General features: G+C 45.1%; 1 protein-coding gene across 1 annotated transcript in view; it reads right to left on the bottom strand.

The window, feature by feature from the left end:
• WDR19 (WD repeat domain 19) overlaps positions 1-22,280 on the bottom strand; it is a 61,620-nt gene that overhangs the window by 16,784 nt on the left and 22,556 nt on the right. The window contains exons 12-21 of the mRNA XM_044291067.1: positions 20,668-20,782; positions 18,848-18,954; positions 16,351-16,473; positions 15,221-15,370; positions 13,989-14,136; positions 10,040-10,244; positions 3,155-3,314; positions 2,758-2,868; positions 1,550-1,659; positions 135-192 (exon numbers count right to left, since the gene is read on the bottom strand). Coding sequence (XP_044147002.1) covers positions 135-192; positions 1,550-1,659; positions 2,758-2,868; positions 3,155-3,314; positions 10,040-10,244; positions 13,989-14,136; positions 15,221-15,370; positions 16,351-16,473; positions 18,848-18,954; positions 20,668-20,782 — 1,287 coding nt within the window. The remainder of the gene's footprint in view (positions 1-134; positions 193-1,549; positions 1,660-2,757; positions 2,869-3,154; positions 3,315-10,039; positions 10,245-13,988; positions 14,137-15,220; positions 15,371-16,350; positions 16,474-18,847; positions 18,955-20,667; positions 20,783-22,280) is intronic.

Raw genomic sequence — 22,280 nt, 5'->3', positions numbered from 1 at the left:
GGGTTGTGCAGCGATGGGGTTGTGCAGCTGCAGGCATCTTTTCCTGTGCATTTGCCCCTACTTTTATCTTAATAAAATGTGTGAATAATATGCACTGTATATGCAAAGAGATCATATACCATACATGTTCATACCATGCTGTCTCCAGTCATTCCTTTCTCATAATGGGCAAGAGCATTTACATAGTCACCCCTGGAGGAGAAACAAGTATATATCAATGCAGTTCAGACAAGGGTATAAATACTATGCAGACAGAACATGGAATGGTAGAATATGGATCTCCTCTGGTTGTGTGGGGTCTGATCGATCCTACTGTAAGAGAGACACGTCTGGTTGGAGTACTATGGCTGGATATATATATATATATATATATATATATATATATATAATGTGGATGATCAATTGTCCACTGAATCATTTGTGCAATCTGACCAGCAACGTGGCAGACTACACTGCCCGCCGTCAGTACCAACGCAGACCTTAATCGTTTCAGACATTGTAAGGATGCAGAGGGCTGTAGCTGTGAGGCAGTGTCTCAGAGCAGGATAAGTACTGTAGAGACCTCGGTTTTAAACACTAAATTTCTAAAGATACATTTAGACTAAAATTTTAAGAATCTATATCAGATTAATATGAAAATTAATTGATACAAAATTACCCAATCATACACTAAACTTTAGAATAAGGCTACTTTCACACTTGCGCTTGATCGGATCCGTTCTGAACGGATCCGATCATATTAATGCAGACGGAGGCTCCGTTCAGTACGGATCCGTCTGCATTAATAACTTTAAAAAATTTCGCAAGTGCGCAAGTCCTGCGCGGATCCGTTCAGACTTTCAATGTAAAGTCAATGGGGGACGGATCCGCTTGAAGATTGAGCCATATGGTGACATCTTCAAGCGGATCCGTTCCCATTGACTTACATTGTAAGTCTGAACGGATCCGCACGCCTCCGCACGGCCAGGCGGACACCCGAACGCTGCAAGCAGCGTTCAGCTGTCCGCCTGTCCGTGCGCAGGCGAGCGGAGCGGAGGCTGAACGCCGCCAGACTGATTCAGTCTGAGCGGATCCGCATCCATTCAGACTGCATCAGGGCTGGACGGAGGCGTTCGGGTCCGCTCGTGAGCTCCTTCAAACGGAGCTCACGAGCGGACCGACGAACGCTAGTGTGAAAGTAGCCTAAGATGTAATCCGCTTTAATATGATACAGATTTAAAGAGATATACCAGTTATATCCCTTATTAACAGGATAGGGGGGACAACTATTAGATTGGTGGGGTACCTACCCACCAATTACAAGAGAATGTGGGCCTTGTATCCAACGCTTGGCTATTTCCAGCAGTCCCACAGAGATAACTGGAGCGCCAATGCCTATGCCCGACCTGCCGCTCTGTTTATTTGGGGTAACCTGTGGGGTAAGGCGCCTCTGTTTTAATGATCGGTGGGGGTCCCAGAGGTTAGACCCACCCCGCTGATCTAATAGTCATCTCCTATCCTGCAGATACTCCTTTAAGATGGCAAGAGAGAAGAACACCCAGAGACTCACGTGAACTCCAGCTGTATGGCATACTCCTTTGATATAAATGGTATCTGGTTGGGAGCCAGCCGCTTTGCAAGCTGTAGAGCGCTATCCCAATGCTGCAAGTCTCTTCTGACCTAAACAGAATGCAAATGTCTGCACATTAGCAGGGCCAACGACTACGTGATACCTAAGAAAGAGCATAGACTAGAGCATATTCTGCATGTTCACAAAATGTTCATATCTGATGATAACACAAAGCAATACAAAACCATGGCAGCATGGGGACAGTGCCTACAGCAATCTGCAAACTTCTAGTAAGGAATTAGAAAAATTATTATAAAGACATAACAAGTAATGTAAAATATGGTTACCATTGCTTGACTACACACTAGCGGTTTTTCTTTTCCGGCACTGAGTTCCGTCAAAAGGGCTCAATACTGGTAAAGAACTGATCAGGCATATTCTCATGCATTCTGAATGGAGAGCAATCCGTTCAGGATGCATCAGGATGTCTTCAGTTCAGTCTTTTCGACTGATCAGAACAGAGATAAAACCGCAGCATGCTACAGTTTTATCTCCGGCACAAAAAAATGAAGACTTGCCGAAAATGCCGGATCCAGCATTTTTTTCCATAGGACTGTATTAGTGCCGGATGCGACATTCAAAATACCGGAATGCCGGATCAGTCCTATCGCAGACCGAAAAAAATGTGAAAAAAATAAATGCCCGATACATTTTTCCGGATGACACTGGAAAGACTGATCCGGCATTTCAATGCATTTGTAAGAAGGATCAGGATCCTAATCAGTCTTACAAATGCCATCAGTTGGCATACGTTTTGCCGGATCCGTCGCCGAAACTGCTTGCCGGATGACTCTGCCGCAGTGTGAAAGTACCCTTAAAAAGGGGAACACCCCCCTCCCTCCCTATTCATCAGATCTAGCCCCCAATGACTTTTTTTCTGTTACCAAAGATAAAGGAAATATTGAAAGGATGCCATTTTGATGACATTAATGACATCAAAGGTAACGTGACAGCAGTGCTGAAGGCCATTCCACAAAGCCAATTCCACAATTGCTTCACAGCGTTGACCAGGCGCTGGCACCAGAGCATAGCCACTTTGAGGGCAACCATAGTGACATTTGACAATGAGGTATGTAGCACTTTTACCTGAATGAGTTAGAGAACTTTATTGTCAGAGCTCATTCGCACCGACCACAGCGGACACTTACCTCAAGTGCACAAATAGGATTGCTAGAGGCCAAGTAGAGATCCTGAGCAAGGTTGAAGTCATTGGTGAACATGGCAAGATGTCCTGCTAGGAGGTTATGATCTTCTATTCCCTGGCAAACAAAATGCACAGCAAACGTTTAGTTTTGGCGTATTTTAGAAAGGGAGTCGGGGCTTGTACTAATACTGAGCTATGCACTGTGATCCTCTTGTTAGTTATTCCTATGGGGCATTATCTTTTGTGGTGACTATTTTAGCAGTAATCAGCAGGGTGAGGGTTAGACTAATCTCCTCTCACCGGGCACAGGACAGAGCAGCAATCCGGTTACACCAGCACATGTACAGCACATAGTACACATCCAGTGGGGGACAAGCAGTGAAACATTCTTCATCGTATACCTTTATCTGTTCCAGGGACATCACCATGCCCACACTGCCGATGGTCCGATATACCCGTACAGCAAACTCCACCTCCATGTGGTGCAGACAGGCCCGGGCTAGCTCATTCCAAGCCTCCTCTGTATTCAACAAGGTGCACACACTCCAGGCGTCTGGGAACCTACATGACGATAGTTATACGCATCTCATCAGTCAGATGTAACAGGCAAAAAGTGATCAGACGGCGCGTTTCGCATGCAAGTGCCGTCCACTCAGCACTCTTCTAGCAGGAACACATTTCTCATAACTCTGAGATAGAAAGTCCCAGCAGTGACAGACCCCCAGTCCCCAGAGTTAGGGGGAATCCAGTAGTGAGAGACCCCCACTCCCCAGAGTTAGGAGGGATCCAGCAGTGACAGACCCCCAGTCCCCAGAGTTAGGGGGAAATCCAGCAGGGACAGACCCCCACTCCCCAGAGTTAGGAGGGATCCAGCAGTGACAGACCCCCAGTCCACAGAGTTAGGAGGGATCCAGCAGTGACAGACCCCCACTCCCCAGAGTTAGGGGGAATCCAGCAGGGACAGACCCCCACTCCCCAGAGTTAGGAGGGATCCAGCAGTGACAGACCCCCACTCCCCAGAGTTAGGGGGAATCCAGCAGGGACAGACCCCCACTCCCCAGAGTTAGGAGGGATCCAGCAGTGACAGACCCCCAGTCCACAGAGTTAGGAGGGATCCAGCAGTGACAGTCCCCCAGTCCCCAGAGTTAGGAGGGATCCAGTAGTGAGAGACCCCCAGTCCACAGAGTTAGGAGGGATCCAGCAGTGACAGACCCCCAGTCCCCAGAGTTAGGAGGGATCCAGCAGTGAGAGACCCCCAGTCCACAGAGTTAGGAGGGATCCAGCAGTGACAGACCCCCACTCCCCAGAGTTAGGGGGAATCCAGCAGGGACAGACCCCCACTCCCCAGAGTTAGGAGGGATCCAGCAGTGACAGACCCCCACTCCCCAGAGTTAGGAGGGATCCAGTAGTGAGAGACCCCCAGTCCCCAGAGTTAGGGGGAATCCAGCAGGGACAGACCCCCACTCCCCAGAGTTAGGAGGGATCCAGCAGTGACAGACCCCCACTCCCCAGAGTTAGGAGGGATCCAGCAGTGACAGACCCCCAGTCCACAGAGTTAGGAGGGATCCAGCAGTGACAGACCCCCACTCCCCAGAGTTAGGGGGAATCCAGCAGGGACAGACCCCCACTCCCCAGAGTTAGGAGGGATCCAGCAGTGACAGACCCCCACTCCCCAGAGTTAGGAGGGATCCAGCAGTGACAGACCCCCAGTCCCCAGAGTTAGGGGGAAATCCAGCAGGGACAGACCCCCACTCCCCAGAGTTAGGAGGGATCCAGCAGTGACAGACCCCCACTCCCCAGAGTTAGGAGGGATCCAGCAGTGACAGACCCCCAGTCCCCAGAGTTAGGGGGAAATCCAGCAGGGACAGACCCCCACTCCCCAGAGTTAGGAGGGATCCAGCAGTGACAGACCCCCAGTCCACAGAGTTAGGAGGGATCCAGCAGTGACAGACCCCCACTCCCCAGAGTTAGGGGGAATCCAGCAGGGACAGACCCCCACTCCCCAGAGTTAGGAGGGATCCAGCAGTGACAGACCCCCACTCCCCAGAGTTAGGGGGAATCCAGCAGGGACAGACCCCCACTCCCCAGAGTTAGGAGGGATCCAGCAGTGACAGACCCCCAGTCCACAGAGTTAGGAGGGATCCAGCAGTGACAGTCCCCCAGTCCCCAGAGTTAGGAGGGATCCAGTAGTGAGAGACCCCCAGTCCACAGAGTTAGGAGGGATCCAGCAGTGACAGACCCCCACTCCCCAGAGTTAGGGGGAATCCAGCAGGGACAGACCTCCACTCCCCAGAGTTAGGAGGGATCCAGCAGTGACAGACCCCCACTCCCCAGAGTTAGGAGGGATCCAGTAGTGAGAGACCCCCACTCCCCAGAGTTAGGAGGGTGCCAGTAGTGAGAGACCCCCACTCCACTGAGTTAGGGGGAATCCAGCAGGGACAGACCCCCACTCACCAGAGTTATGAGGGATCCAGCAGTGACAGACCCCCAGTCCACAGAGTTAGGAGGGATCCAGCAGTGACAGACCCCCAGTCTACAGAGTTAGGAGGGATCCAGCAGTGACAGACCCCCACTCCCCAGAGTTAGGAGGGATCCAGCAGTGACAGACCCCCAGTCCACAGAGTTAGGAGGGATCCAGCAGTGACAGACCCCCAGTCCACAGAGTTAGGAGGGATCCAGCAGTGACAGAGCCCCACTCCCCAGAGTTAGGAGGGATCCAGCAGTGACAGAGCCCCACTCCCCAGAGTTAAGAGGGATCCAGCAGTGACAGAGCCCCACTCCCCAGAGTTAGGAGGGATCCAGCAGTGACAGAGCCCCACTCCCCAGAGTTAGGAGGGATCCAGCAGTGACAGAGCCCCACTCCCCAGAGTTAGGAGGGATCCAGCAGTGACAGAGCCCCACTCCCCAGAGTTAGGAGGGATCCAGCAGTGACAGAGCCCCACTCCCCAGAGTTAAGAGGGATCCAGCAGTGACAGAGCCCCAGTCCCCAGAGTTAAGAGGGATCCAGCAGTGACAGAGCCCCACTCCCCAGAGTTAAGAGGGATCCAGCAGTGACAGAGCCCCACTCCCCAGAGTTAGGAGGGATCCAGCAGTGACAGAGCCCCATTCCCCAGAGTTAGGGGGAATCCAGCAGTGGCAGACCGCACCTCCCCTCACTGTTTTATTAACGCTCAGGCAGAGTACTCACTGGAGTGCTCCGTCTGATCATAGAGAGAACAGGCACACAGTCCTCCTTATTCTTGAGACATGTCAGATTGATTCACGCTGGAGAGGTGAGTAAACCAGCAGATCACCAGGTATGAACAAGGTCTTCTACTCTTTTACTCTAGACCACTAGGGAATTAAATATTAACCCCTTTTTTATCCTACACCAATCAATATAATAAGAACTCCCTAGACTACAAAATACAGTGCCTATTCACCCACCTTTGACTTTTTTCGTATTTTGTTACATTACAGCCTTAAGTTCAATGTTTTGTTAATCTGAATTTTATGTGATGGATCAGAACACAATAGTGAAATGAGAAAAATATATGAATAAAACTATTGTTTAGAAAAAGAAAATAGAAAATTGTCATGTGCGTATGTATTCACCCCCTTTGTTAGGAAGCCCATAAAAATCTCTGGTGCAACCAATTACCTTCAGAAGTCACATGATTAGTGAAATGATGCCCACCTGTGTGCAATCTAAGTGTCCCATGATCTGTCATTACATATACACACCTTTTTTGAAAGGTCCCAGAGGCTGCAACACCTAAGCAGGAGGCATCACTAACCAAACAATGCCATGAAGACCAAGGAACTCTCCAAACAAGTAAGGGACAATGTTGTTGAGAAGTACAAGTCAGGGTTAGTTTATACAAAAATATCCAAATCTTTGATGATCCCCAGGAGCACCATCAAATCTACAGTATCATAACCAAATGGAAAGAACATGGCACAACAGCAAACCTGCCAAGAGCCGGCCGCCCACCAAAACTCACGGACCGGGCAAGGAGGGCATTAGTCAGAGAGGCAGCACAGAGGTAACCCTGGAGGAGCTGCAGAGTTCCACAGCAGAGACTAGAGTATCTGTACATAGGATGACAATAAGCCAGACGCTCCAAAGAGTTGGGCTTTATCGCAGAGTGGCCAGAAGAAAGCCATTACTTTCAGCTAAAAACAATAAGGCGCGTTGTGAGTTTGCGAAAAGGCACGTGGGAGACTCCCAAAATGTATGGAGGAAGGTGCTTTGGTCTGATGAGACTAAAACGGAACTTTTTGGCCATCAAAGAAAACGCTATGTCTGGCGCAAACCCAACACATCACATCAACCAAAGAACACCATCCCCACAACAGTGAAACATGGCGGTGGCAGCATCATGCTGTGGGGATGTTTTTCAGCAGCCGGGACTGGGAAACTGGTCAGAGCTGAGGGAAAGATGGATGGTGCTAAATACAGGGATATTCTTCAGCAAAACCTGTACCCTTCTGTGCGTGATTTGAGGCTAGGACGGAGGTTCACCTTCCAGCAGGACAATGACCCCAAACAGACTGCTAAAGCTACAATTGAATGGTTTAATGAGAAACGTAAATGTGTGGGAATGGCCTAGTCAAAGCCCAGATCTCAATCCAATAGAAAATCTGTGGTCAGACTTAAAGATTGCTGTTCACAAGCGCAAACCATCCAACTTGAAGGAGCTGGAGCAGTTTTGCAAGGAGGAATGGGCAAAAATCCCAGTGGAAAGATGTGGAAAACTCATAGGCCCCTTTCACACCGGTGAGTATTCCGCACGGATGCGATGCGCGAGTTGAACGCATTGCACCCGCACTGAATCCCGACCCATTCATTTCTATGGGGCTGTTCACATGAGCGGTGATTTTCACGCATCACTTGTGCGTTGCGTGAAAATTGCAGCATGCTCTATTTTATGCGTTTTTCACGTAACGCAGGGCCCCATAGAAATGAATGGGGTTGCGTGAAAATCGCAAGCATCCGCAAGCAAGTGCAGATGCGGTGGGATTTTCACACACGGTTGCTAGGAGACGATCGGGATGGAGACCCGATCATTATTATTTTCCCTTATAACATGGTTATAAGGAAAATAATAGCATTCTGAATACAGAATGCATATTAAAATAGCGCTGGAGGGGTTAAAATATATATTTTTTAACTCGCTTTAATCCACTTGCTCGCGCAGCCAGCATCTCTTCTGTCTGTCTTCTGTGCTGTGTGGAGTAACAAGACCTGTGGTGACGTCACTCCGGTCATCACATGATCTTTTACCATGGTGATGGATCATGTGATGACCAGAGTGACAGCACCACAGGTCCTGTTCCTCCACACAGCACAGAAGACAGACAGAAGAGATGCCGGGCTGCACGATCAAGTGGATTAAGGGGAGTTAAATTATTTTTATTTATTGTTTTAACCCCTCCAGCGCTATTTTACCTTGCATTCTGTATTCAGAATGCTATTATTTTCCCTTATAACCATGTTATAAGGGAAAATAATACAATCTACAGAACACCGATCCCAAGCGAAGTTCGGGTTTGGGTACCAAACATGCCGATTTTTCTCACGCGCGTGCAAAACGCATTACAATGTTTTGCACTCGCGCTGAAAAATCGCGCATGTTCCCGCAACGCACCCGCACCTTTTCCCGCAACGCCTGTCTGAAAGAAGCCATAGAGACTTATCCAAAGCGACTTGGAGCTGTGATTGCCGCAAAAGGTGGCTCTACAAAGTACTGACTTTAGGGGGTGAATAGTTATACACATTGACTTTTTCTGTTATTTTGTCCTATATATATATATATATATATATATATATATATATATATATATGTGTGTGTACAAACCTCGAGACATGCATTTGCACTTTTTCTGGTTATTTGTGAATCTTAGCTGAGTCGTAGCTGAGTGTTGACCTCAATGCCCTTTTTGTATGTAACTATGTTATGTCCCCTCAGGGGTAGTCCACCTTTTTATCTGATGTGACATATCACACAAACAAAATATATATTTTTTTTAATGTATTGTCTAATAAAGTATATGTACATTTTTGTTACTATACCCGTGCCTGTTCTGTACAGGTAGCTTTTCAGTAGTCATTATCACCACAGGCAGAATTACAATGACAAGTAACACCTCTGTATAAATAACACAGGATCCACCATTCACAATAGGCGATATCACAGCTTATCTACCCTCTCCGAACCTCTGCACAGGTCAAAAAAGGATGCCTAGAAAACTCTCCCATAGAGGTCAATGGCGTCAGCTCCTGTTCATTGTGTCTATGGCCCATGTAGCTGCTCACAAAAGACAAGAAGCCCTCACATATTTTAGGCCTAGTGGCCAGTGTGAAAACTGCAGGTTTTAATGACTGTTTTTAAATGTAGATAGTGATGTGGAAAATTAAAAAGAAAATCACCCAAAATTTTACAAAATAATATGCTTAACATAAAAAACAGATGGTTTCAACAGTAGGTCATTTTCTAATGAAAAATTCCCTTTAAAGGGCATCTGTCAGCAGACTTGTACCTATGACAATGGTTGACCTGTTACATGTGCGCTTGGCAGCTGAAGGCATCTGTGTTGGTCCCATGTTCATATGTGTCCACATTGCTGAGAAAGATGATGTTTTAATATATGCAAATGAGCCTCTAGGAGCAACGGGGGTGTTGCCATTACACCTAGAGGCTCAGCTCTCTGCAACTGCCGAGCCCTCTGTACTTTAATTGACAGGGTCAGGTGTGATGATGTTTTCACTACATGTTCCTGTCAATCAAAGTGGAGAGGGCATGGCTGTTGCAGAGAGAGCAGAGTCTCTAGGTGTAATGGTAACGCCCCCGTTGCTCCTAGAGGCTCATTTGCATATATTACAACATCATATTTCTCAGCAGTGCAGGCACATATGAACATTGGACCAGCAGAGATGTCTTCAGCTGCCAAGTGCTCATGTAACAGGTCAGCCAGTGTCAGAGGTACAAATCTGCTGACAGATGCCCTTAAAAATAGCCTGAAATACTTTACTTCTTATCTTATGATACTTTTCTTTGGGTGTTCTTATGGTGGAAAAATAACTGTATAGTACCATCTGCAATAATATTTTCAAGTTTCTCAATGTGTGTGGTTGAAAATAAGATAACTTGATTCAATACCAACTGTTCTCATGATAAAGACAAAGGCATTTTAGACTTTATTATATAAAGGTATTACAGATGTTATTATATAGATATACACATAGATATTATATATATATATATATATATATATATATTGTACTGTATATATTACAGACCTACCTTCGTAGCATTAAAGTCTGTGTTAACATTTTCTTTAGATCGTTGGCTTCTGCCTCTTTCATGTTGCTCAGGAAGCTATGTGTGCCCAGGAATATATTGTTTAGCATGCCGCTTTGTGTCTGACAAGTCAATTCTCCATTATGTAAGAGGACTGGCTTGTGGCCGTATGGTAGTTTGGTACCTCCTGCCAAAATCACCTTGGAGCCTGCAACAAACAGGAAAATAATTGGTGGAAAACCATCAGATGTGAAGGTGGCTGCGATTCAGGATGATATATGGTAGAAAGCATCTGCTCGCCCTAAAAGAGTTTAGATGACAGAAACTAAAGGATGATAGGACCAACTATGCCGATGCAATGTGACTTGTTTGCTTTATAAGACGCACTTTTTCCCACCAAAAGTGGGGGGAAATGACCGTGCGTCTTATAAAGTGAAAACTAGTCAGCACTTCCATTATGGGAGCGCTCACCAGTATGCATTAGGTGATCGGAGAAGACAAGGGAGTGCCACTGGAGGAGCGACCGCCAGACCTGGAGAGGAGTGGCAGAGCAGGAGAGGTAAGTGAAGTTCTTTATTTTATCTCTGATATGAGGTCTGATGGGGGTCTGGCATGGAAGTCTGATTTGAGGTCTGATAGGGGTCTTACATGGAGGTCTGATATGGCTCTGGCATGAAAGTCTGAAATGGAGGTATGATGGGGGTCTAATGTGAGGATCTGATATGAGGGTTGATCTGAAGATCTGATAATGAGGGCTGAAACATTTATTTTATTTTCCTCCTCTAAAACCTGGGGTGCGTCTTATCATCTGTGTCTTATCAAGCACAAAATATGGTAACTAGTTACCAAGAGCACAATTAAGCAGGTGACTATCTCAAGTAAAGCTCTGCTACAAACTTATTGTTACTCAGGAGCGCGGACCTGCCTCCTTCATAAAGCAAAGTCAATCTGAATGCTCCACAAACTCTGAAGGAAGCTTGCAACAAAAAAAAAATCCCATTGTGTCCTGCAGATTGCTCACTAGTCTGAGAATCAATAAAGAATAAAACTACAGCTTATTCGGTTTGCAATTAGGTTGATTCAGGTTTTTATTTGACTTGCGGCAATATTTATATCGTATAACGTTTCAGCATGCAGGGCTTCTTCAGATACTATGCCGCAGTATAAGAGGAGGAGGAATAGGTAGCAGGAAGACAGATGCAGGTGGAGACCACACTTCAGTGCGGTCTAGACACATGGGGCCAGATTTATCATGACTCTGACAGCTCACTCCACTTTCACATATGGCTAAAGTCAGTTTTAGCCAAGTCAGATTTATGATCGGCCCTTTAAGACTGTAATAAATGTGGTTTGACGGTAGCAGTTTATCCGTCAGTAAGCAGCATTACAAAAGTCGCACGTTTTTATGAAAAAGTCGCATGTTCTATTAAAAAGTCTCATAAGATAAGCATGGTCCTCACTGGAGTGAAATTGCGACTTTTTAAATAGTCCCAATAGTAAATCTGTCTAGAGATTAATTTACATAAGAAAACACGCCCACTTTCAGAAAACTGGCAAGCATAGTGCAGAGCAGAAGAAAGTCGCAAATTTGTGCACAGTTTTAGCATTTGCGCATTTTCTGGGGACTTTTTCACTCCATTATTCTGACCTGAGCTAATGATAAATCTGGCCCATGGTCTCCAGCTGCGTCTGTCTTCCTGCTACCTATTCCTCCTCCTCTTATACTGCTGCATAGTATCTGAGGAAGGCCTGCGTGCTGAAACGTTATACGATATAAATATTGCCGCAAGTCAAATAAAAACATGAATCAACCTAATTGCAAACCGAATAAGCTGTAGTTTTATTCAGTGTGCGACAAAGATTTATCTTAGTCTGAGAATAAGACATGGAACAGATAGAAATATTTCAATCCTCTTTAACCCCTTCAGGACTAGGCAATTTAGTTTTATTCCTCCATGCCTTCCAAGAGTCATCATTTTTGAATTTTCTGTTCACATAGCTATATTAGGGATTATTTTTGTGGTACTTAGTTGTATTTTTTTAATAATGGCACGATCAATTTTAGAATATCTTGTAATAGAAAACGGAAAAAAAAAAATCTTTATTGGGAGAATTTGGAAAAAAATACAACTGGTTTTTGGGTTTCGTTTTTACACCATTCACTGTATGCTAAAAATTACATGGCGACCCTATTCTCCAGGTGTCATGCTGGAGAGGATACAAGATACACAGAAGACCACCAAACAAGTGTCTAGGCAAGAAGCTGGGGATAAAGGTCACCTCCTGACAAATCCCTACCAGCTCTCCCTACACTTGTATGACCACGTTCAGACCCTAAAGGTGGGAATAAACGTGTCCCCGTGCCTAGGCTGAAGATTCCCTAAAATCCCTAAGATGGTGAAAGGGGGAAAGAGGCAGCCTGCTCCCTCAGGACCTGGAGGGGGCAGGCGTCTCTCTAACAGTCTAGACAGAAAACCACAAGAAAAACAAAAACAACTTATCTTGTTACTGAGCAGGAACAGAAAATCCTTCCTTCCTCTGAGCAAAACAGAAGCTATAACCCGCACAGGACACTTGGAGTGGGCGTAATTTAAACTCATACCATATCAGTGCACCTGAAGGGAGGCGGATACAGCTCAACTCCAAAACAAAAACAAAAGGCTACACACGTGCTGCTAACCTGGCAGACCTCCGCACATAACCTGAGCAGGGCATGACACCAGGTCAGTACGAATAAAGTGATACAAAATTTATACAGTTTTTATCTTTTACTAAACCTATTTACACCACTTTGTGCGGCAAAATGTGCAACATTTTCCCCTTCATGCCACTTTTCAGAAGTGTCCAGAAAAGGGGGTATGCTGCGGGCAGGGAGCAGGTGGGCCTCGGGCTTGCGACATTCATCTCTCTTCGCACCAGTTTTCTGGCATGCAGAAAGACAAATCTACGGCTGCCATAGATTTCAGTGTGTCGCACGACATGGCTGGAAGATGCAGCAAATATATGAGAGGCGTGCCCCTCTGCATAAAATTTGGCCCATCCTCCAGCAGCACAGGGGAACCAAGACTGGCATACAGTTGAATTTTTTTTATTTTTGCATCACCATATTCTGGCACCTGTAATTTTTTTGTATTTCTATCTACAGGAATGGGTAAGAGATTGTTTTTTGTAGGGTGAGCTGTAGTTTTTATTGGTACCATTTTAAAGCACTTAACTTTTTACTGTCTTCTTTTTTTTTCAGGGATTCAGCCATTTTTATTTTTTTATGTTACAGTATTCACCATGCGGGACAAATACAGGACATCGATATTTTGATAGTTTGGACATTTTCAGAAGTGGCCATACCAAGTATGTTTATTTTTTTATTTTATTGGGATAGTGAGGCGATTTAAATTTTTTATACTATTGTTTTTTTTCCTATTTTTTACATTTTTCTTTATCTTTCTTTTTTGTCCCTCTAGGTGAATTCCCTTAGAGGGATTCTCTGGACCTTCTATTAAGCCCTGCTGCAGCCAATCAGAATTCACTAATTTTGCCTTGACAAGAGGACGACTGGAGGTCTGAAGGAGCCCCCTCCCACTGACTAACCTCTCAGATGCCACAATCGCTACTAACCACGACATCTGAGGGGTTAAATCGGAGATGGAGAATCCCTACTTGTTAGAAGGGTCCCTTGTCAATAAGGAGATCCTGGTCAGTAAATATCCTACAGTACAGCAGGGGAAATGAAGTGCTCATTCAAGTTAATAGGTTGTCTGTGTAATACAGAACTAGACAGGACCTCCAGAGTGGGGGGATCATGAACAGGGAGCCCCTCTATTACTTGTCCCTAATAGGGTATATAGAAATTATCTTTCTACACTGGAAAACACAAGCCAGCGACAATAGGATCTTTATTTAGCAAAGCAGTATACATCTGTCTTGGAGTAAGATACTGAACATGTATACGTACCTTGTATAGTGTCCTTATGGAAGACATATGTAAATACTTTATCATCATCAAATGCACAGAAGACCCCTTTATCCATTGCCCAGTTTTCCCATAATATTCCTTTAATGGTTGGAGAGAAGTTTGGAATCTCATATAAGTTGTCATTTTTCTAGAAAGATAAATAAAATGACAGTATAAATTGGGGAAAATAACAGTAAAAGAACATTTTCTAATAAAATATTAAAGTGCACACAAACCTTTAAACATGCTTGACTGTTACAAATACACTAAAATAATTTTTGTAATACATTTTATTAATTGATTTTTATTGTTTTACTAGCAGAACAGGGCAGGGAAGACAGACAGGAGCTATCCATAGCACATTGCTGCTCCTGCCTATCCTCATTCTGCCCCACTAAAGCATAGCACAGCAATGCTGGGTGGCCCCAGGCAGTATAGTGCATTACAAACAGCTTTAAAAAAATGTTTAAAAGGGATTTTTTAACTGATGACTTATCCTCCGGTCATCAGCATCTGATCTGTGGGGGTCTGACACATGGGACCCCGCCGCTCAGCTGTTTGAGAAGGCACCGATGCTCGCAGTAGTGTGGAGGCCTTCTCTCTGGCAACCAAGCACAGCGCCGTACATAGTATAGTGGCTGTGCCTGGTATCGCGCTCAGCCCTATTAACTTCAATGGGGCTAATGAACATGACGTCACTGGCTTGGAAAAGCTGGGGAAGGTGGAGGCACTACTGCGAGCGCCGGTGCCTTCTGAAACAGCTGATTGGCGGGGGTCCCAGGTGTTGGACCCCACCGATCTTATACTGAAGACCTATACTGAGGATAGGTCAGTTAAAAAATTCCAGAAAACTACTTTAAAGGTTTAGGCACACGCTAATATCCTCTTATACTATGAAAATGCTTTGGCTAAGTGAATGTTATATGATGCAACAGGGACAAAATCTCATGCAATGCTGCAGTTTGCTGTATGTCTGTGGTGGCATTATACGCGGCTGTTTCGAAAATCACTGTGTAGACATTTCCCTCATTGCAGGAGCATTATAGTGACCTAGCGAGGGGTCTCGCAAGAGTTATTCAGAAGGCAGCAAGGCCTTGTTTAACTTGTGAATGTTGCTAGGAGTTGCATTTACCTGACTATTCATAATCCTGAGTTTTACATTTAAAAATAGTTTTAAAGTGATCATGTAAGTAAAAAAGCTACTTTCAGGTAGGACAAATCCAGATACTTACCGGGCAGTAGACAAAACCTTCAGTCTTCTCATCAATGATGATCAATCTAGTCCCAGATGCATCAGGAAATACCTTCTTGACACTGACTGGATGCCGATATTCATTCACATACTGCCAATCTTCCAGGTAAAAGTACTTCACTAGTCCGGTCTAAACACAAAGCAGAGATATTGGCGTTATCTTAGACATCAATATTAATCATGTCAATTGGAAAATTACCAGTTTTATAAAGCGATAGAGTTATAGAGAGCAATATTCCCCCAAAACTAAATGCCGTATTTTTCCGATGCACCTGTATGACTATAGGATGCACCCAGGTATGGACAGAAATTAGGTAAAAATATTTCATACTAACTAAATGGGTCATCCAGGACTGAAACACGGCCTATCCTCAGGATGGGTCATCAATATCAGATCGGTGGGGGTCCGACTCCCATCAGTACTGCCAATCAGTTGCGTGCAGTGTGGACCAATCACTATGCAGTTCTGATGAAAATGCTTATTTTGTTCATGTCCATATTTGACTTGGTGAGATGACTGTGCCCCAGTGGAGGAGCAGAGGGTGCGCGGAGCACTATTTGCGCTCTACCTGAAGCAGTCATGAGGGTCTGTCCCTATCATGCCATCAGTCCAGAATTCTGGCTTCAAATAGTTGCCAAATGGGGCTTTTGTGACTTTTTGGACTTTTGCACCACTCACTCTAGTTTTGAAATATGGGTGAGTGTGGTTAGCTATGTTAATGAGTTTCACTCCAAATTTTTCAATGACACATTTTTTTTAAAAAGTAGGAAAAAAAATCCTCTCTCTCCAAGCTGGAGGGGGTATAGCTGGCAGGAGGAGCTAACACTTTTGCCAGCCAGTAGGAGGAAAACTGGAGGAGCTTTTCTAGACAAAATTGTTAGGTTTAAGGATGAGACAAACTTATCAAACAGGAGACATTTGATGAAAGTGGCATAAAGTACTCCAATGCAGACCTGCTAATTTTTCCCTCATTGGTATTTAAAAAAAAAATTATTAGTAAAAAGCGTGACTTATAGTTTGAAAAATATGGTATAAATAAATGAAAATGTCTAGTTGGTAGACGAGTATTTTTCAGAGAAGCGTTAGTTCGGCAATAAAGAAGAACTTACATTGGTGCCATAAATGAGGAAATCTCCCGTCACAGCATGGCACAGAATCCGATACTTCTCATCTGTGGATGGAAAGAGACGGGTCTCCCTCTCTTCTTGAGATTCTACAGGCTCGCTTTCAATCTGCAGGAAGCAGTACACGTATGTCACTAACCTTCACCAAGTGAAATTATACAGGTGAAGCTCGAAAAGTTAGAATATTGTGCAAAATGCATTTATTTCAGTAATGCAACTTAAAAGATGAAACTAATATATGAGATAGACTCATGACAATACAAGCCATATATGTGCCAAATCCATAAATATTATCTACAGCAGAAACACATAACAAGAATAAAAAACACACACCCAGCGAGGGGAGGTAAATGGCCTGTTTATTAAACTAAATAACAACTTTAGCTTTAAACTTACAACATGAGCCTAGTCATAAACCCAGACTCCACTAGATATTAACTGTACATCCGAGTCCATCCCCTCACGGGGTGACTATTAAAATCACCCTTACAACAAAACCATTGCCTCTTCTTTTTTTCTATAATATAAACTATATGTTTAACAAAACAAACAACCTGAGGGTGGGCGGGCGGTTGGGGCACGAATTATCCACGGACAGGATGTAGATAACAGGCACCCTGACCCGTGGAGCATGACTTCTTGTAGCCTAGACCCCTCCCGACCAACCAATCATAATATTGTCTCCAGGGTTCAGGCAAACTTACCCGGACCTTGGGGATAAAAATAGGCCAGATAAACTGACCAATCAAACAGCTGATCACCGGGCAGAGCAAATTCTGCCCAGAGATCCTCAAAACGGCGGGAAGAATTTTCTCTCAAAAACGTCAGGCTAATAATAGCCAGACCGCCACTGGGTATAGAAACCTTCTCACCGAGTGAGGGTCAAAAGGAGGTCAGCAGCCAAATGTCAGTATTGCCATGTTTCCCCCTCCTAAATTACATGCAAAGCGAGATATTTCAGGCCTTTATTTGGTATAATTTGGATGATTATGGCTTACAGCTTATGAAACCCCAAAGTCACAATCTCAGGTCCCCTTTGCTCGGGGGATATGGATTAATTAGCTGACTAGAGTGTGACACTTTGAGCTTAGAATATTGAACCTTTTCACAAAATTCTAATTTTAGGCTGCATTACTGCAATTCCTTTGCATTACTGAAATAAATGAACTTTTGCACAATATTCTAATTTTTCGAGTTTCACCTGTAAAGGAGAATGAAGGAGTATATTATACATAATGCAGTTCTGTGCTAGAGACAAGGCGCGACCGGACATGGCGTGACCGGACGCCAGATAAACCAGACATAAAATAACTCTACAATATTCGCCTCCCCACCAGCAGTCTTGTTTAGGACATAAGCCAGTCCCACATATCTCTAAAAACAAAACAAAAATACCACATGTGGGTCCAAACTGACAGAAGGTGGGGCAACACCAGTAGGTGGGGCCATCAGAAGGAGGCGGGCCAACAAGCCATAGCGCAGCACAAAATACCTCCTTAGTAGAACCAAATACCTCAAAGCAGCACAAAATGCTGCACCAGCAGAACCAAATACCACAGTGCAAAATACTGCGACCCCTGCTGCAGTATTTAACTGTATGACTGTCCTGAGGATGGTGAGACGTTTGAGTTCAGGAGGACATCTGACAGCAGGAGACAGGAGGGCTCGGGGAACTTCCTGGGCATTGGCACACTGGGAAATCCAGCAAGCTTGATCCTTATTTCCACCAGCAGAAACGTTAGCCTGCCTCATACACTATTATATGATACAAGGCTGGATTTACACTGGTTTTTTAATAGCATTTTTGCCATTTTACGTTTTTCAATGCTTTTTTCATTTTTTGAAATGCAGAACACACATGCTTTTTTTTGCTTATTGTGCTTTTTCAAAAACCACATGCGTTTTTACAAAAAAATTTAATAAAAAAAGAGCCAAAGCGAATTAATTTGTGAAGGGGACCTAAACCTACTGCAGCAGACAAGTCAATACGCATAAATTAGGCCTTTTATTTAGTCCAAAGCCTTACAGTTTGTGCTGTCTAAACCACACGAGGCTAATGGGACATATTTCCAGAAACTTACCGGTACTTACTGTGTGGCCTCAGTAATCCATTCATCCAGGACAAAACCTGTTTCACCAATGTGCTAATGTACGGACAAGACCCTATTACACTGCCTGATATTTGGGCAGCGCGAGCCCTGATGGATGATAGCACACCCATCGGTATCCCTTTATGCTGGCCTCATTACACATGCCAATGCAAACTGAATATGGGAGGAATGATCGGTACCGCGGTCATTCCTCCCTCATTCTCGGCAGCACATCCTTGATTATCCAGGAAGATGTGCTGCTGATAATCAGGCATCTTTCATAGTAATTAGGAGGAACTAACACTTTTTTTTCACTTAGTGTCGCCTGTTATTTCAGCTTGCAGGATACAAATGCTCCTAAAGATAGATATTTAGTGGGATGGGATACTTACCATATGCAACTGCACTTTTCCCTCAAACAGAGCAGCTGCATAGTCAGAATTTAGGCACATACTGGCGACTGTACCCAGGTATTCCATGTCCTTCAGCCTCTCCACACCTGCATGGAAAAACAATGTAAACTTTAGGGTTCCTGTACAAGTAGCGTTTCATATAATGCAGCCTACAGCCATACAGCACATTGCTCACACCGGTTTTACAACACAATTGCCTCCGTTTTGTGATGCGGATTTTGGGTGAAGCACATTAAATGCACACAGTACAAGGCGCCTAACACTGCAATCTGCTGTAAAAGCGAACACGTGGATCTCGGTCACATGGAAGAAAAAGCTACATGTGTGGGCAGCCTTATTGTGACACAGGAAGAAAAAACTATTTTCCCAGTAAAGGGGTTCTCCCGCTATGCATTAGGCTAGTTTCTCACGAGCGCTAAAATCTTCTGGCAGAGGAACAGTCTGCACGAGTTCATTGCATCCACTAAACCTGGATAGTACCTGCCCCCGCCGGAGCAAATAGAATATAATGGGACCCTGGGGAATCCGGCCTGTTTCCGGCATGAGTGCCGGGATTTGGGCTGAGAAAAATGTTGCTTATCTATGGAAAAGAGTAGGACAGGCAAATGAGAAAAAAAACTTAGCGGCAGAAGCATTGGCAGGAGAGAAGCCCTCCTAGCAGCACCTCTGGGGATAAGGCCAGTAATCTCAACATAAGGTCCAAAATCCCACCTCGGTGCCTTGCCCCCCACCCAACACTGTTCATCCTCCCCACATGGTAAACAGGGAGACGAGGAGAACCCCGTTTCCCCCCTACAAGAAAAATACAATAATAAAATAACAAAAGGGCAGAAGGGGCCAGCACAGCAGGACGGTCTGCCTCCTGATTAGCTCAGTGTTTGTAGGAGGGGTACAGCTGGTGAGAGGAGCTAACCCTTTTTCTTCATTGCCTCTTAATGGCAGCAGTTATACCCACGGTCTCTTGTGTCCCCAATGACACAATCGAGAAAAAAAAGACTTTGACATTGATTTTTTGGTTATCTTCCTGTAATGAGCCTGTAGCGTGAGAGCAGCACCACACTTGCAGCCCTTTCAGTCCAGGTCTGTACTACTAAACCCACATGTGCCCATAATCGTGTTCTTCCCCAATGCTGCTATAAATATAGTCCTCCAGTTACTGTATCTGATTCTTCTCTGCTTGTCAGAGTGGGAGACTCCTCTAACAAGCAGAGAAGATGCTGCTGCTTCAGGGCAGCCTGCTCACAGACCAGGAATCGGCTGCATGACCAAAAACAACTGTCAGTAGAGAGAATGCTTCAAAATGCTACTCTCACCCCTTCCCCTTTTTTAAGCGGTTGTGACAAGTTTATAAATTGCTCCTATCCACAGGATAGGGGATAACTAGCTGATAGTTAGGGGTCTGATCCCAACAATGGGGGTCCTGTTCCACCAGTCTGATTAAGCAGCAGGTCGTCCATGCACACTGCCGCTTCATTCATACTCTATGGGAACTCCAGAGATTTCCAAGTACAGCACTCAGCTATCTCCGGCGCTGCCATAAAGAATGAAAGGAGTGGCAGTGCACATGCACGATCTGCAGAACGAGGGAACAGGACCCCTGTTCTTGAGATGGGTGGGGGTCTAAGCAGTCTGACCAGTTTTTCTTTAAAGGCAGTGTTGATAAATCTGCTGAAATGTTCACCTTCATCTAAAAAGGTTCAAAATTCTATACGGATTAATGTCTCTCTACAAAAGAGGGGAGGAAGACCCCAGTTTGATTACTAATGGTCATTATGGTGCTCTTACAATCCGACGCTCACCGTTCTCTGTCAGAGCATAGAACCAGGCACGATTGTTCATTCCCACAGCAACATGATACGGGCCAACAGCCACAAAATTGGGCTCCACTTCAACTGAAACTGTGATTGGCAGTTCCTAAATAACAAGCAAATGGAAGGTTAGGAGTCACGACATGAACAAAAGTCACTGCAAATAAGATTTTTTTCCAGTGGGGTAAATAATGTGCATTTTTGTTGCATTCGGTAAGCTGCTGTAAGCAGCCAAAGTGCAGCAAAAATGCCGCAATGACCATCAGGGTATGTCCGCACGGGTGGTATATGCTGTGACTTCTCCACCACACAATTGAAGGTGGAAAAATCGGCTGAATTTTAGAGTATCAGGGCAAAGTGGAGGAGATTTAACAAAATGTAGTCCATAAGCCGCTTTAAAAATGAGAATGGAAATTGACATGTGATCTGTTAACTTACGCTTCCACAATGGATTTTACCCATTACAGTGCATAGGGTGAAATCTGCAGCAAAACCACAGCAAAATCCACATTTTTTGGAACAGATCTTACAGAATTTTACCTCCCGTGTTGACGCACCTTGAAAATGTAGATCATCTATTACAAAGGGTCTTCTCCCTGTGCATAAACTAGCTCACCAGATATGGCAGGCATCTAAGTTGAATTCTTATAAGGATTTGCCGAGCGAGGTCCCCGTGTGGGACAACTGCATGTTCCCACATCTGATGCGGTTGGAGGGCGCAACTGATTGGAAGAGGCATGGTATATCCTCTTTGAGCGACCTATATGAGAATGGGCAGCTTAGATCATTCTCCCAGATCCAGGATAGGTTCCAGGTACCCCGCACTCTCTTCTTCAGGTATCTCCAACTGAGACATGCGCTGCAGGCCCAATTTAGGAGGGATGACAGGAGTATCTCTAAATATCCTATTATAGGGGTTCTGAAGTCGCAAGGCCCAAGAGGCATAGTATCTGCGTTGTACACTCACTTGCTGGACCGGCGCTTGCTGGTGACCCCGTTGGCCGTTGAGGACAGATGGAGGCTGCTTATTCCTTCTTTATCTCCTGAGGAATGGGAGGAGGCCATAATGGCCCCGACCCAGGTGTCACCCTCTATAAACAATAGAATGATCCAGCTTTTTATCCTTCACTGTAGCTACCTCACACCCATTAGACTTCAGAGGATGGGCAGAATCAGTCACTCCAGGTGCCATAGATGCGATGCTGCTGGGGCCGACTTTTGGCACATGATATGGGATTGTGAATACATCAGCCGGTTCTGGGTCTCAATCCTGGAGGTCCTCGCTACTATGGTTCCTGCTACATTGCCATTATGTCCCAAGGTGTGTGTTCTTGGAGTCATTGATGACGAGGTATGGTCACACTACCACAAAATCTTCCTGGCAGAAACGCTATTTTTGGCCAGGAAGGCAATTGCCTTGAGATGGATGGGAGATTCACCCCCCTCAAAGGGTCAATGGCTCACTCTTGTGAACCATGCAGTCTCCATGGAGAATGTTGTGTATAAGCATAGGGGTTGTCCACAGAAATTTGATAAAGTTTGGGGTGGCTGGTGTGCCTCTCCTCTTACCTTGCACTCTCCACGTCTGCACCTGGCGGCTAGCG

This window comes from Bufo gargarizans, chromosome 1 (assembly GCF_014858855.1).
Source record: "Bufo gargarizans isolate SCDJY-AF-19 chromosome 1, ASM1485885v1, whole genome shotgun sequence".
NCBI classification, from domain to species: Eukaryota; Metazoa; Chordata; class Amphibia; order Anura; family Bufonidae; genus Bufo; species Bufo gargarizans.
The sequence above is the reverse complement of the archived record's forward strand: the minus strand, read 5'-3'. Positions and strand labels throughout refer to the sequence as shown.